At 46.0% G+C, this 13,628-nt stretch overlaps 2 protein-coding genes across 6 annotated transcripts in view; one reads left to right on the forward strand and one right to left on the reverse strand.

Moving 5' to 3' along the window:
* Positions 1 to 8,225, forward strand: part of ENTPD5 (ectonucleoside triphosphate diphosphohydrolase 5 (inactive)) — a 63,746-nt gene extending 55,521 nt beyond the window's left edge. The window contains exon 16 of the mRNA XM_058429336.1: positions 7,956 to 8,225. Within this exon, the coding sequence (XP_058285319.1) occupies positions 7,956 to 7,988 (33 nt within the window). The 3' untranslated portion in view covers positions 7,989 to 8,225. The remainder of the gene's footprint in view (positions 1 to 7,955) is intronic.
* COQ6 (coenzyme Q6, monooxygenase) lies at positions 65 to 13,613 on the reverse strand. Of its 5 annotated transcripts, XM_032180275.2 has the most exons (12): positions 13,451 to 13,613; positions 10,185 to 10,319; positions 8,039 to 8,097; positions 7,615 to 7,738; positions 4,952 to 5,082; positions 4,156 to 4,263; positions 4,010 to 4,072; positions 3,714 to 3,821; positions 1,824 to 2,026; positions 1,629 to 1,744; positions 1,296 to 1,462; positions 65 to 201 (listed from the first exon to the last, which is right to left on the reverse strand). In XM_032180275.2, the coding sequence occupies exons 1-12, from the start codon at positions 13,611 to 13,613 to the stop codon at positions 172 to 174; spliced, it is 1,407 nt and encodes a 468-aa protein (XP_032036166.1). In that variant the 3' UTR covers positions 65 to 171. The 5 variants fall into 5 exon arrangements, with proteins under 5 accessions (XP_032036166.1, XP_058285316.1, XP_058285318.1 ...); XM_058429333.1 differs by lacking the exon at positions 3,714 to 3,821; XM_058429335.1 differs by lacking the exon at positions 1,296 to 1,462 and having other exon boundaries at positions 1,943 to 2,026.
* Between the last annotated feature and the right edge of the window lie 15 nt (positions 13,614 to 13,628).

A 13,628-nucleotide genomic window follows, 5' to 3' on the forward strand; every position in this document is an offset into this window, starting at 1 on the left:
CACAGCAAATTATCATTCATTATTTGGGTGCCACAGGCCCATTAAGCAAAGAAGAAAAAGAGAATTTTAATGTAAATTAAGTTTATTAAATTAAATAAGATCTTGAAAATATGTATGATGGGTCCTGGGCAGGATGTTCTTTTTCGTCAACAATCTTTAGGAGAGGAGTACTCATTTGCTTGCAAAGGCCATAATCTGTTGCTGGAGAAAAAATAAAAGTGAGTGAAACTCTTAACACAGTAAGGTGAAGAAAATGATTATTGTAGATAATCCTCGACAGAATTACTATTGTAGATAATAATCATGTAGATATTCTTCCCAAGAGTCCTTGTTTTATTTCAGCTAAAAAAAGAAAAATATACATATATATATATACACGTTTTGGAGACAGGGTCTCACTGTTGACTGGGCTGGAGTGCTGTGGTGTGATTATAGCTCACTGCAGCCTCAAACTCCTGGGCTCAAGCAATCCTCCCTCCCCAGCCTCCTAAAGTGCTGGGATTACAGGCGTAGGCCACTGCACCCAACAGAAAAAACGTATCTTTAAATGGAAGTTCTCAGGGATGAAACTAGTCAAGCAGCAAAAGGAGCTTAAACATCATCATTAGAAATCCCTATTCATTATTTTTTTCTTTCAAGAGACTGGTCTTACTCTGTCACCCAGTCTGAGTACAATGATGTGATCATAGCTCATTGCAGCCTCAAACTCCTGGACTTAAATGATCCTTTTGCCTCAGTCTTCTGAATAGCTAGGACTACAGGCATGTGCCACCACACTCCCTATTCACTATTTTTAAACCCTTTTTGTACACAGTTATTGCTTAGATGTGGGCCATAACACCTAAAAGCCTAGCAAGTACTCTTCTGCTTGTAACCCTTGGGAAGGCAGACACATAAAGATAATAATTTTACAGCCAAGAAAATTAATTCAAAGAAATTAAGAGCTGTGGGCCAGCCGCAGTGGCTCACGCCTGTAATCCCAGCACTTTGGGAGGCCGAGGCAGGCAGATCACAAGGTCAGGAGTTCAAGACCAGCTTGGCCAACATGGTGAAACCCCATCTGTACTGAAAATAAAAAAATTAGCCAGGTGTGGTGGTGGACGCCTGTAATCCCAGCTACTTGGGAGGCTGAAGCAGGATAATCAATTGAACCTGAGAGGTGGAGGCTGCAGTGAGCAGAAATTGTGCCACTGCACTCCATCTTGGGCGATAAAAGCAAGTCTGTTTCAAAAAAAAAAAAAAAAAAAAGAAATTAAGAGCTGTTTGCGAAGTCATTCCTCTGAGCAACCTCTTACTTTGAGTGGAGACACTGCATTTGTGGCCTGCAAGCCCCACGTCCTGAGCAACACAAGCGGGGAGGCACTGGTAGAATAGAGCCTTTTTAGTAAGTCTGTAGCAGCCAGAAGAGCAGTGTTGTGACGCTGTCTTTCTGTTTCATAACCTGTGAGGTGGCTCATGGAACCTGAAGGGCAGAGGAAAGATTAAATCCCTAATCCAATAATAAGGTTTTCTTCCCTCTCCTAGCAAGCCAGATATATTTTATGTCTACTCCCTCTTGCTACTGTGGGCCCTGATCTTGTCTAACTGTATGACCTCTGGATACTTCCCCATAGTACCTGAATCCTTACCTAAGTCCTTCCCATTGAAGGCTGCCGTACTGAGGTGATGGGCCAAGCTGGAGATATCCCCAAAGCCCATGTTGACACCCTGTCCTGCAAGCGGATGGACTCTGTGGGCTGCATCCCTAAGAACAAAGCAGAGTTCAGGTGTGACCTCTGGCAGCAAAGTGAGAAGGGAGTGGCCCTGCTCTGTTATCATCTTACCCAATGAGCGCCACCCGAGGCCTGACATACTCAGCAGCATGTCCCAACCCAAGAGGAAACAGAACTCGGCTTTTGGCATCCACCCTGGCTACACTTGGGGGCAGCTGGCGAGCCGAGACCTTAGTGGGCTTCAGAAGGCCGACAGCATACTGCAGCATGGCACCAGCTGTGTCGATGAAGTCCATGTGGTCAGCATCACTCCACTGAGCAGCATCAGCCACAAGACAAACAAGGTGAAATTTGAGTAGCAGGGAATTAAAAATTCAACAAAGAAACCTTGTTTGTAACCAAAGCTTAGGCTAATGCTACCCAACTTGGCTACATTGATCTTGACAAGTGATAAGCCCCTCAAGTGCAAAGCTCAACTTCTCATCACTCCCTACAGGTTTTAAGATGAAGCCAAACTGCACATGAGCTGGCCCCTGCCTACTTCTGAGCTTCACCCTTCACTAGTCCCCACCCTCAATAACCACACACCGGCCACAGTATAGCTCATCACACAGTATCCTTCTACCTCCACGACTCTCCTCTGGTTAGAATGCCCATCTCTATTTCATTAGGATAACACCTCAGAGCATCCAGAAGATGTCGCCTCTTTTTAACTCCTCCAATCTTTCTCTGTGTTTCCTCCTGTATGCTTCCACAGCATCCTATGCATACTTCTATCACTCTACGGAGACTGTCATTTACAGTTTTCCTCACTTGACTGTGAACTTCCTGAAAGCAGAGACTGTTCTCAGTATCTCCAGAGCCTGCTACATAGAAAGGACAATTAATGGTGAATGACTACACTGCAGAGGTCCTAGACCTGTGCCAGGAATATACACTAAATGGCCCAGAGTAGGGTAGTGTTCACCATTTATCTCGGAATCCATTTCAGTATGTTCAGTTCCCTTTATTCTTGTTGCTACTACACAGCAGTGGAGTCTCAGTTCTTTGGTGTGAAGGTTGCAGGCTTTGAGTGTCATTTAGGCTCCAAAAGTAATACTGGTACCCATATTATCCAAAGGCTGTGTCTACTCCAGAATAATTACTAGTATTTGTTGAGCATCTACAATGTACTAAAGATGTTCCATGCATTTTACAAAAGTTCTCTCATTTTGAAAGTCTTTATTCAATCCTGAGAAGTTAGTGATACTATTTACATTTTTCAGGAAATGAACAGGTAGAACCAGTATGAACCCACATCAATCTAGTAAGCTTATTCTTAAGCCCCATGCTGAAATTCGCTCAGCCTTTCCTTAGGAATACTTCCAATGAATCAGGCTTGAAAGGTTCAGGTAGCTCAAACCTAGCAGAACTGTTCAAAATGATCCAAGTGTTACAGCTTCAAAAAAAGGCCAATGCTAACTACCACCCAGGCAGCTGTTTCAGTCAGGCTAACAGCAGCCCACAACCCTCAAAAGGTTATTGTTTATTATCTCTATTGTTTTGCATTTCCCTGTATACCCTCCTCCACATAATCCAGACCAAGCATTATAGTTACAAAGTACAAAGGGACAGCTGACTGGTTACTCCTTTTTCCTGACTCAAAACCACCTTTCTGGCTGGGCACAGTAGCTCACGCCTGTAATCCCAGCACTTCGGGAGGCCAAGGCAGGCAGATCACTTGAGGTCAGGAGTTTGAGACCAGCCTGGCCAACATGGTGAAACCTCATCTTTACTAAAAATACAAAAATTAGCCGGGCATGGTGGCATGCACCTGTAGTCCCAGCTACTCGGGAGGCTGAGGCAGGAGAATCGCTTGAACCCTGGAGGCGGAGATTGCACAGTGAGCCAAGATCGTGCCACTGCGCTCCAGCCTGGCAAGGCTCCATTTCAAAAAAAAAAAAAACACTTTTCTGTATGTCCCCCTACAACACGTCATCAGCTGAGTAAATTGATACTCACAAAGGCAGAGTTAACGGCATCCACAAATGTTTCCTCATCCATGCTAACTAGCTCTGCTGCATGTTCATGGGACGTGGACCAAACCAAGGAACTCAAGGTGTCTGAGAGCTGTGTCAAAAGAACACCAATACCAAGGGCTAAGACTCTTCTGCACTTGGAAACTCTCAAGCATAAAAAGACAAGAAGGGAACTTACAACCAGCCTGGGCAGATTCCCTTGAAACCATAAAAGGCTGAGAGAAAGTGAAGAGGAAAGGCTACATGCATGTGGGCAGACTGGCCAGAAGGACCTCTTACCGGAAGCAGAGCAATAGGCCCAGAGGGAAGAAATCTCTGCCAGGCTACGTTGTTTTCTGTGGCCTGCAACAGAGAGGAGAAAAGTTTCTCTGCAAAGTACCTAGTGCCTATGAATAGAGTCCCCAGATGGCAGCTCAGGATCTTACCTCTGATAAATGCAGAGTAGCCACAACAGCAGACTGGTCATAGTTCCAGCTCACATTCTGGATTCCAGCAGCCTGCCGTACTCCGGAGTTGTGACCATCTGCACCTATCTGCATGGACACACAAGCCTGCTAAGTCTTACAGCCTCTTCATAAACTGCTTCAGAAGTTTCTCTCTGCCCCCTAAAGTTTCCTCCAGCTCTGATTGTTCTTTGGCAGGATAATTCCATCAGGCCTGCTTCACTCACAGCCCCTAGAGGCGGAGCCCCTGCATTGTGTCACCTCAGCCTCAGCCAACAGAGCCAAAGCTGGACATGACTCAAAAGGTGCCAGCCATGAGTTAAACTCAGCCAGGCCCTCCTGATATTTGAACTAGAGAGCAGTAAGGAAAGTTTCAGTATGGGGCACACACTGGAGCTGAATATTTCTGATGTAGGGTTAGGAATGGCTGCCATGCAAAAAGGGAAGCTTGTGAGCAGAAAAATGAGAGGCAAGAGATCAATGACCACAGACTCTTCAGAGGGAAAGAACAGCCTCCATTCCCGACACTCTGGTGCCTGCCCTGTGAGACCCAGCTATCTGTTATTTCACAATCTAAGACGGCCCATGAGATTGCTCCCTGTACAGAATTTACGATGAGACCATCTCCATTTGAGCTGGCCTGAATGGGTACTGGTCCTTATAACCAAAAGCTTTGCCTAAAATTAAACTATAGCTTACATCTAAAACCAGAGTCCCTACAATCTAGGATAAGATGTAGATATACAAGACCCCTAGCAAAATAAGAATCTTCAACTACCAACAATTTGGTCTGGAAGGTGCTGCCATCACCTAGGGTAATATGAACCCAAGGGCTGGAGTCGGCCATAGGAAATGGACAAGGCCAGGTATAGCGAATGGCTTTGCTCCTGTAGAGAACCGTCACTCGGTCTGGGGAGGTCAAAAGAGAGGGAAAAAAAAATTAGAAAGGTGGGCCACATAGGCCGAGGAAAAAGCCATAACTAAACCTAAAGCAAGGTCCCAGGACAGCAGTGTCTTGTCTTTTAAGATTAAAAAAAATCAGTAATTAATGCTGTGGTCTGAGCTAATAAATGACAGAAGCCACAGAGATAACTCAATGTCAAAAAAAGACATTGAAGTTCTCAGCGAACTCTGTCAGAGGCATTCTTTATTACTGTCCACGTGCTTCTGCACCTCCATTTTCACTCTACGCTTAAATGAGCCCGTGTGTGCTTTTACAGTAGACAGGCTGGGAATACCATAGGCTGAAACAAATCCTAGACTACAAAAGATTTTCTTCCAGCTGGAAATCATTTTATTTTTCTGGTCATAAAAACAATACACTCTATGGCCAGGCACGGATGGCTCATGCTCGTAATCCTAGCACTTAGGGAGGCTGAAGCAGGAGGATCACTTGAGCCCAGGAGTTCAAGACCAGCCTGAGCAACATGGTAAAACCCCATCTTTACAAAAAATTAACCAGGCGTGATGGTGTGCACCTGTAGTCCCAGTTAGCAGGCTGAGGTGAGAGGATTGCTTGAGCCACTGCACCCCAGCCAGGGAGGACAAAGCAAGACCTTGTCTCAAAACAAAACAAAACACTATCTCCAAAAACATCAGTCTGTATACATCATTTACAGCTTTTTGTATGTCAGTCAGTCATACCGTCAACAAAGCGATTTAAATAATAATAGAGGGCCGGCGCCGTGGCTTACGCCTGTAATCCCAGCACTTTGGGAGGCCGAGGTGGGTGGATCACGAGGTCAGGAGATCGAGACCACGGTGAAACCCCATCTCTACTAAAAATACAAATAATTAGCTGGGCATGGTGGCGGGCGCCTGTAGTCCCAGCCACTCCAGAGGCTGAGGCAGGAGAATGGTGTGAACCTGGGAGGCCGAGCTTGCAGTGAGCCAAGATTGTGCCACTGCACTCCAGCCTGGGTGACAGAGTGAGACTCTGTCTCAAAAAAAAAAAAAAAAAATAATAATAATAATAATAGTAAGCTCGCTGTAGAAGTCTGGACAACAAAGAAAGGTTCAAGTGGGGAAAAATCACCCTTAATCAAACTACTCAGAGACAACTGCAGTTACAGCTTTGGTGTATGGCTTTCCAGACAATTTCCTATGCATGTACATGCACACACAAGTGTGATCATATGACCCAATATATTATGGAACAAATTTCTTTTTTTTTTTTTTTTTTTTGAGACAGAGTCTCACTCTTTCACCCAGGCTGGAGTGCAGTGGCGCGATCTCGGCTCACTGCAAGCTCCGCCTCCCGGGTTCACGCCATTCTCCTGCCTCAGCCTCTCCGAGTAGCTGGGACGACAGGCGCCCGCCACCATGCCCGGCTAATTTTTTGTATTTTTAGTAGAGACGGGGTTTCACCGTGGTCTCGATCTCCTGACCTCGTGATCCGCCCGCCTCGGCCTCCCAAAGTGCTGGGATTACAAGCGTGAGCCATCGCGCCCGGCCGGAACAAATTTCTAAGTTATTAAATTTTAGATCCAAATTATCTTTAAAAGCTACATCATAGTTCATTGCATGAACTACTATCCAATATCAAAAAGCATTTAAGTTACTTCCAATTTTTCTCTCTCTAGAACATTAAGATATTTGCAAATCGCATAACTGATAAATTTATATGCAAAATATATAAAGAACTCGTATAACTCAAAAAGAGAAATAATCCAATTTAAAAACAGGCAAAATATTTTGAACAGACATTTCTCCAAAGTGGATACACAAATGGCCAGTAAGGACATGAAAAGATACTCAACATCATTAGTTATTAAGGAAATGCAACCACAACTACCATGAGATACCACTTCACTCTCAACAGGATGGCTACAGTTTTTTTTAAAAGAAGGAAAATAAGCGTTGGTGAGGATGTGGAGAAATTGGAACCCTTATAGACTGGTGGGAAAGTGAAATTGTATAGCCTCTTTAGAAAAGTGGCAGCTTCTGAAAATATTAAACATAGAATTATTATATAACCCAGCAATTCCACTTCTAAGTATCCAGCACTGTGAAATAATCATCAGAGGATTTCTTTTTTTTTGAGACGGAGTCTCGCTCTGTCTCCCAGGCTGGAGTGCAGTGGCATGATCTCGGCTCACTGCAAGCTCCACCTCCTGGGTTCTCACCATTCTCATGCCTCACAGCCTCCAGAGTAGCTGGGTCTATAGGCATCCGCCACCATGCCCGACTAATTGTTTCTTTGTATTTTTAGTAGAGACGGGGTTTCACCATGTTAGCCAGGATGGTCTCAATCTCCTGACCTCGTGATCCGCCCGCCGTGGCCTCCGAAAGTGCTGGGATTACAGGCGTGAGCCACTGCACTTGGCCATCAGAGGATTTCTTTATGGCGGACACTGAATATTGTAAAAGAGATCCTTTCTTCCAGTAAGTCCTAAGCAGTTCACTTCCCAACGAATGCAAGATGGAAGATGGAGGCCTCACCAGACACAGCCTCCAGCTGCTTAGCGAGAGCATGCATGATGACATCATTCTCCACGATATAGCCCATATCATCTAAATTATCCTTATCAAACATTATCAGGGCCTCTGAGCAGGCGTCCCACACCTGGAAACACAAAAGGAAAGTTTGCATTAAAACCAAGAGGGAAACATCACTCCAATCAGAAACAATATTGCTTTCCCAGGTGACAGAGCAGAAAATCACAATTTGTCAGCCTCTCTGGCAGGAAAATATAAAATTAGAAGAAAATTCTCCTGGGAATGCTTCTCCCCACTTCCTCAGACTGAATGTGAACCTTGTCTGATTCTTCCTACATTCACAGAACACTTGGAGAAAGTGGACTCCGATATCTTAACACAAGACAGACCAAGACATCTTGACAAAATTGAAAAGATAAAGGGGCACCTGCATTCGCCGAAAGGCTCTGTATCTCATGTTGCAGATATGGTCCCAGGCACCAAAACCTACAAAAGAAAGGATCTATAGACCAGAGTGACTTCACAGGGACCTGGGCTCCCCCTTGTCCCTCCATCCTGTTAGGTAAGAGGTTGTTTTCAGTGTTCTTCAATAATACTCTTCACTTCTATCTTGTTTGATGTTAGTACCTAAGCTACTCTTCCCCAGTCCCAGGTTGTATAGCATGAAAAAAGACCCAGCTTCTGCCGGGCGCGGTGGCTCACGCCTGTAATCCCAGCACTTTGGGAGGCCGAGGTGGGTGGATCACAAAGTCAGGAGATAGAGATCATCCTGGCTGACACGGTGAAACCCCATCTTTACTAAAAAATACAAAAAATTAGCTGGGTGTGGTGGCGGGCGCCTGTAGTCCCAGCTACTCCGGAGGCTGAGGCAGGAGAATGGCGTGAACCTGGGAGGCGGAGCTTGCAGTGAGCCGAGATCGCACCACTGCACTCCAGCCTGGGCGACAGAGCAAGACTCCGTCTCGGCTGGGCGCAGTGGCTCACGCTTGTAATCCCAGCACTTTGGGAGGCCGAGGCGGGCGGATCACGAGGTCAGGAGATCGAGACCACGGTGAAACCCCATCTCTACTAAAAATACAAAAAATTGGCTGGGCGAGGTGGCGGGAGTCTGAGGTAGGGGAATCATGGAACCGGACTTGCATGACCAAGGTTGCAGTGACCGACTGTGATCCAGCCTGGGAATAGGAGATTAGAAAAGAAAAAAGAAAGACTCAGCTTCCATGATCAAAAGGTCAAATCACATAAAGTAGGGGAAATAAAAAAAGAAAACCAAATCCATGTATATATATATATTTTTTGAGAGGGAGTCTCACTCTGTAGCCCAGGCTGGAGTGCAGTGGCGGGATCCTGGCTCACTGCAAGCTCTGCCTCCCGGGTTCATGCCATTCTCCTGCCTCAGCCTCCCCAGCAGCTGGGACTACAGGCACCCGCCGCCACGCCCGGCTCGTTTTTTTGTATTGTTAGTAGAGACGGGGTTTCACCGTGTTAGCTAGGATGGTCTCGATCTCCTGACCTCGTGATCCTCCTGCCTTGGCCTCCCAAAATGCTGGGATTACAGGCATGAGCCACCGTGCCTGGCCCCAAATCCATATTGTTCTTTTTCTTCATCATCCTATTTCAAGTTATAAACCTCCTGAAGACAATTTTTAAAAAACTATTTTTACAAAGGAATTCTAGTAACTTGAAACCATTTGTTTTTTCTTTTTCAAGATACAAGGTCTTGGTATGTTGCCCAGGCTAGACCTAAAACTCCTGGGCTCAAGCGATCCTCCCATCTCAGCCTTCCAAGTGGCCAGGACTACAGGTACACATGACTGTGCCTGGCCTATGTTCTCTTTTTTAGCTCTTCATAGCACTGAACAGATTCATTCATTGAGGAAATATTTACTGAGCACCGGCTGTGCCAAATACAGTAAAGTGTGAAACCAATGGATAAAGTCCCTGGCCTTCTGCAGTTAACATTCTAATTGGAGAGATGGACAATAAAAAACAAACACATAATATAATGCCAGGTAGTAGTAAGCGTTATGAAGAAAAATAGAGCAGGGAAAGGGGCTAGAAAGTGATGGAAGAGTTTAATTTGAGATGGGGTAGTTTCAGACAGGATGGTCTGAGGGAAACATCTAGCAGACCTAATGACAATTTGCTAACTGGTTCCATGTGCACACATTATTAACCTGCACCCCAGGGGCATTTCACATGTAAGCTCCCTGGCTTGCTAGAGGGCTTGTCTCAGGATGAAGAGGGCACTGCTATTCGAAGTGAATGTTCATGATTAGTTCATGTGATTTCAGTTCCACCAATTCATAATGACACAACATCACAAGTGAAGTCAACATGATGGACCCACATGCCTCAAGGATGCATTCCTCAGACAGGGAGTTGAGGCAGTAGCAATTGCAGGGGTCCACATCTTCAGTTCTGCCCTAGACTACCGATCCCACCCCCCTCTCTCCACCCACCTCAGTGAGCTCCCTCCTTGTCAGATGCTCTGATGACTCTGCCCCATGGGATACACTAGAAAGCTAAGTGGGAAAGGAGATTGGATCTTTGAAGGAGGATCTTCTACTCACTACTGAGAAGCGTTGCAGAGCCAGGCGAAATGGAGCTGACCCTGTTGCTGTAAGTTTCTGACAAGTTCTTCAATACTTTCTTTGGACCTGCTTCTAGCAACAGGATTTTCTTGTCATGAAAGTGGATATCATATCCTTAAAAAAAAAATTTATATAATCTTAGGAAAATCAAGAATTTATTTCCTTTCCCATTGCCAAGAGAAACAACAGAGTAACTACTTAACCCTTAGAATATGAATTTCTTACGGAGAACATAAAGTAAACACTATACCCATGCAGAGTCCTAAGCAATAACATATACCACCATTTTAGCCATGAGAACCACCCTGCCCACAACTGTAAGGCTTCTCCAAAGACCACTACATGCCACCTGCCAAGAAGCAAATAATGGCAAACACCTAACTAGCAGACAGAACGCCCTAGAAAGGAAAAATGAAGTAAAAAAGTTAGACTATAGTATTTAAACACCAGTTCTTTCCAATCTCCAGAGTATTAAGTCACTAAAAATTACAACTCCTGTTCAAAAGTGGAATAAACAAGCAAAATTCAATGCAGTCTCAAGATTAAACCGAGAATAAAGAATTAGAGTTTATAAAGGCTGGTGCAGTGGCTCACACCTGTAATCCCAGCACTTTGAAGGCTGAGGTGGGCAGATCACCTGAGGTCAGGAGTTCAAGACCAGCCTGGTCAACATGGTGAAACCCCGTCTCCACTAAAAATACAAAAAAATTAGCCGGGTCTGGCCGGGCGCGGTGGCTCACGCTTGTAATCCCAGCACTTTGGGAGGCCGAGGCGGGCGGATCACGAGGTCAGGAGATCGAGACCACGGTGAAACCCCGTCTCTACTAAAAATACAAAAAAATTAGCCGGGCGTGGTGGCGGGCGCCTGTAGTCCCAGCTACTCAGAGAGGCTGAGGCAGGAGAATGGCGTGAACCCGGGAGGCGGAGCTTGCAGTGAGCCGAGATTGTGCCACTGCACTCCAGCCTGGGCGACACAGCGAGACTCCCTCTCAAAAAAAAAAAAAAAAAAAAAAAAAAAAAAAATTAGCCGGGTGTGATGGCGGGCACCTATAATCCCAGCTACTTGGGAGGCTGAGGCAGGAGAATCGCTTGATCCTGGGAGGAGGAGATTGCACCATTGCACTCCAGCCTGGGCAACAAGAGCAAAATTCTGTCTCAAAAAGAAAGAATTAGAGTTTATAAAAGAAAAGGTGGGCCAGGCATGGTGGCTAATGCCTGTAATCTCAGCATTTTGGGAGGCCGAGGCGGGAGGATTGCTCAAGCCCAGGAATTCAAGACCAGCCTGGGCAACATGGCGAGACCCTGTCTCTAAAAAAAAAAAAAAAAAAAAAAAAGAAAGAAAGGTCAGGCACAATGGGTCACGCCTATAATCCCAGCACTTTGGGAGACTGAGGTGATGGATCACTTGAGCTCAGGAGTTCAAGACCAGCGTGGGCAACATGGTGAAACCCCATCTCTACTAAAAACACAAAAGCCAGGTGTGATGGCGGGTGCCTGTGGTCCCAGCTCCTCAGAAGGCTGAGGCAGGAGAATCACTGGAACCCGGGAGGCAGAGGTTGCAGTGAGCTGGGATCCTGCCACTGCACTCCAGCCTGGGCGACAGAGTGGAGACTCTTTCTCAAAAAAAAAAAAAAAAAAAGTTAGCTCCAGCCATACAGACAGTGAGTGGCCCCTCTTGGCAGCTTTTGCTGTGGAGGATGGGGCACAGGGACATTCTGTAGACAGCACTATCTTCTTTTTTTTTTTTTTTTGATAGAGTTTCGCTCTTGTTGCCCAGGCTGGAGTGCAGTGGCACGATCTCAGCTTACTGCAACCTCCCCCTTCCAGTTTCAAGCGATTCTCCTGCCTCAGCCTCCCAAGTAGCCATGAGAACCACCCTGTTACAGAAGTCTATGATCTGCTTTAAGTTAAATTTTGTGTATCTTGTGAGATGAGGATCATAGGGTGGAACAGCTGCCCTTACATCAGGGTGTCCAATCTTTTGGCTTCCCCAGGCCACAGTGCAAGAAGAATTGTCTTGGGTCACATATAAAAAACATTAATATTAATGATAGCTGATGAGCTAAAAAAAAAAAAAAAAAAAAAGAAAATCACACACAAAAAAATCTCATAATGGGCCGAGCATGGTGATTCATGCCTGTAATCCCAGCACTTTGGGAGGAAGGGGCAGGTGGATCACGAGGTCAGGAGTTCGAGACCAGCCTGGCCAATATGGTGAAACCCCATCCCTACTAAAAATACAAAAATTAGCCAGGAGTGGTGGCACACGCCTGTAATCCCAGAGGTTGCAGTGAGCCGAGATCGTGCCATTGTACTCCATCCTGGGCAACAAGAGCAAAACTCCGTTTCAGGGGAAAAAAAAAAAAGGTAAAAGACTACAAAATGGAAGAAAATATTTGCAAGTTATTTATCAGATAAGGGACTTGTATACAGAATAAACAAAATAATAGCCAGGCAGGGTTGCTTATGCTGGTAATCCCAGCACTTCGGGAGGCTGAGGCAGGTGGATTGCTTGAGCCCAGGAGTTCCAGACCAGCCTGGGCAACATAGTGAGACGTCTCTACAAAAAAATACAAAAATCAGCCGAGTGGTGGCGCATGCCTGCAGTCCCAGCTATTTGGGAGGCAGAGGCAGGAGGATCAATTGAGCCAGGGAGGTTGAGGCTACAGTGAGCTGTGATTGTGCCACTGCACTGCAGCCTGGGCACAGAGGAAGACCCTGTCTCAAAAAATAAAAATAACTCTTACCACTCAGTATTCAAGAGACAAACTGCTCAATTAAAAACCGGGCAAAGGGTCTGAACAGGCATTTCTCCAAAGAAGATATACAAATGACCAATAAATATGAAAGGATATTCAACATCATTAATCATTAGGGAAATACAAATCGAAACCTGGAGATCCCACTTTACTTACACCCACTAGAACGTCTATAAACAAAAAGACAATGACAAGTACTGTCCAGGATCTGGAGAAACTGGAACTCTCATTTATAAATAACCCTGGGAAGGCCTGTTTTCCCATGAGTAGAACAGACTCAGAACGCCCCTCCCACTTTTGACCCTAATGGACCCTGAAGGACCACACGCATTCCAGCGTGCCCTGGGGTTCCTCTACGAGGGCAGGGGAGAAGCGTCGCGAGACGTGAGAAACTGTCTTTGGGTAGGTCGTGCTAGGGCTCTCACGGCTCTCATCGTGCCTCCGCGGCCCGGTTTCCGGCCACTAGTAGCCTGGAGAGGAGCTTACCCAAGGCACAGGCCATGGCAGCGCCCACCAGGCCTCCACCCGACACCACCACGTCATACACGGTGTCTGTTGAGGCGCCGGACCACCTGCGGCAGGACAGCAGCGGGCCGCTGTGGGGAGCTGCACGCACAGCCCCGCATCGGCTCACAAGCCGGGCCGCCATGTTGCAGACCTGCGC

Source organism: Hylobates moloch, unplaced genomic scaffold (assembly GCF_009828535.3).
Source record: "Hylobates moloch isolate HMO894 unplaced genomic scaffold, HMol_V3 SCAFFOLD_16, whole genome shotgun sequence".
NCBI lineage: Eukaryota > Metazoa > Chordata > Mammalia > Primates > Hylobatidae > Hylobates > Hylobates moloch.

Excerpts from the sequence above, each read along its gene's own strand:
- COQ6 (XM_032180275.2), bottom strand. The coding sequence starts at position 13,613 with ATGGCGGCCCGGCTTGTGAGCCGATGCGGGGCTGTGCGTGCAGCTCCC. Across the intron at positions 4,073-4,155 it reads CTACTCTGCATTTATCAGAG|GCCACAGAAAACAACGTAGC; the intron begins GTAAGATCCTGA and ends TCTCTGTTGCAG. Across the intron at positions 1,745-1,823 it reads CCTCGGGTGGCGCTCATTGG|GGATGCAGCCCACAGAGTCC; the intron begins GTAAGATGATAA and ends CTTTGTTCTTAG.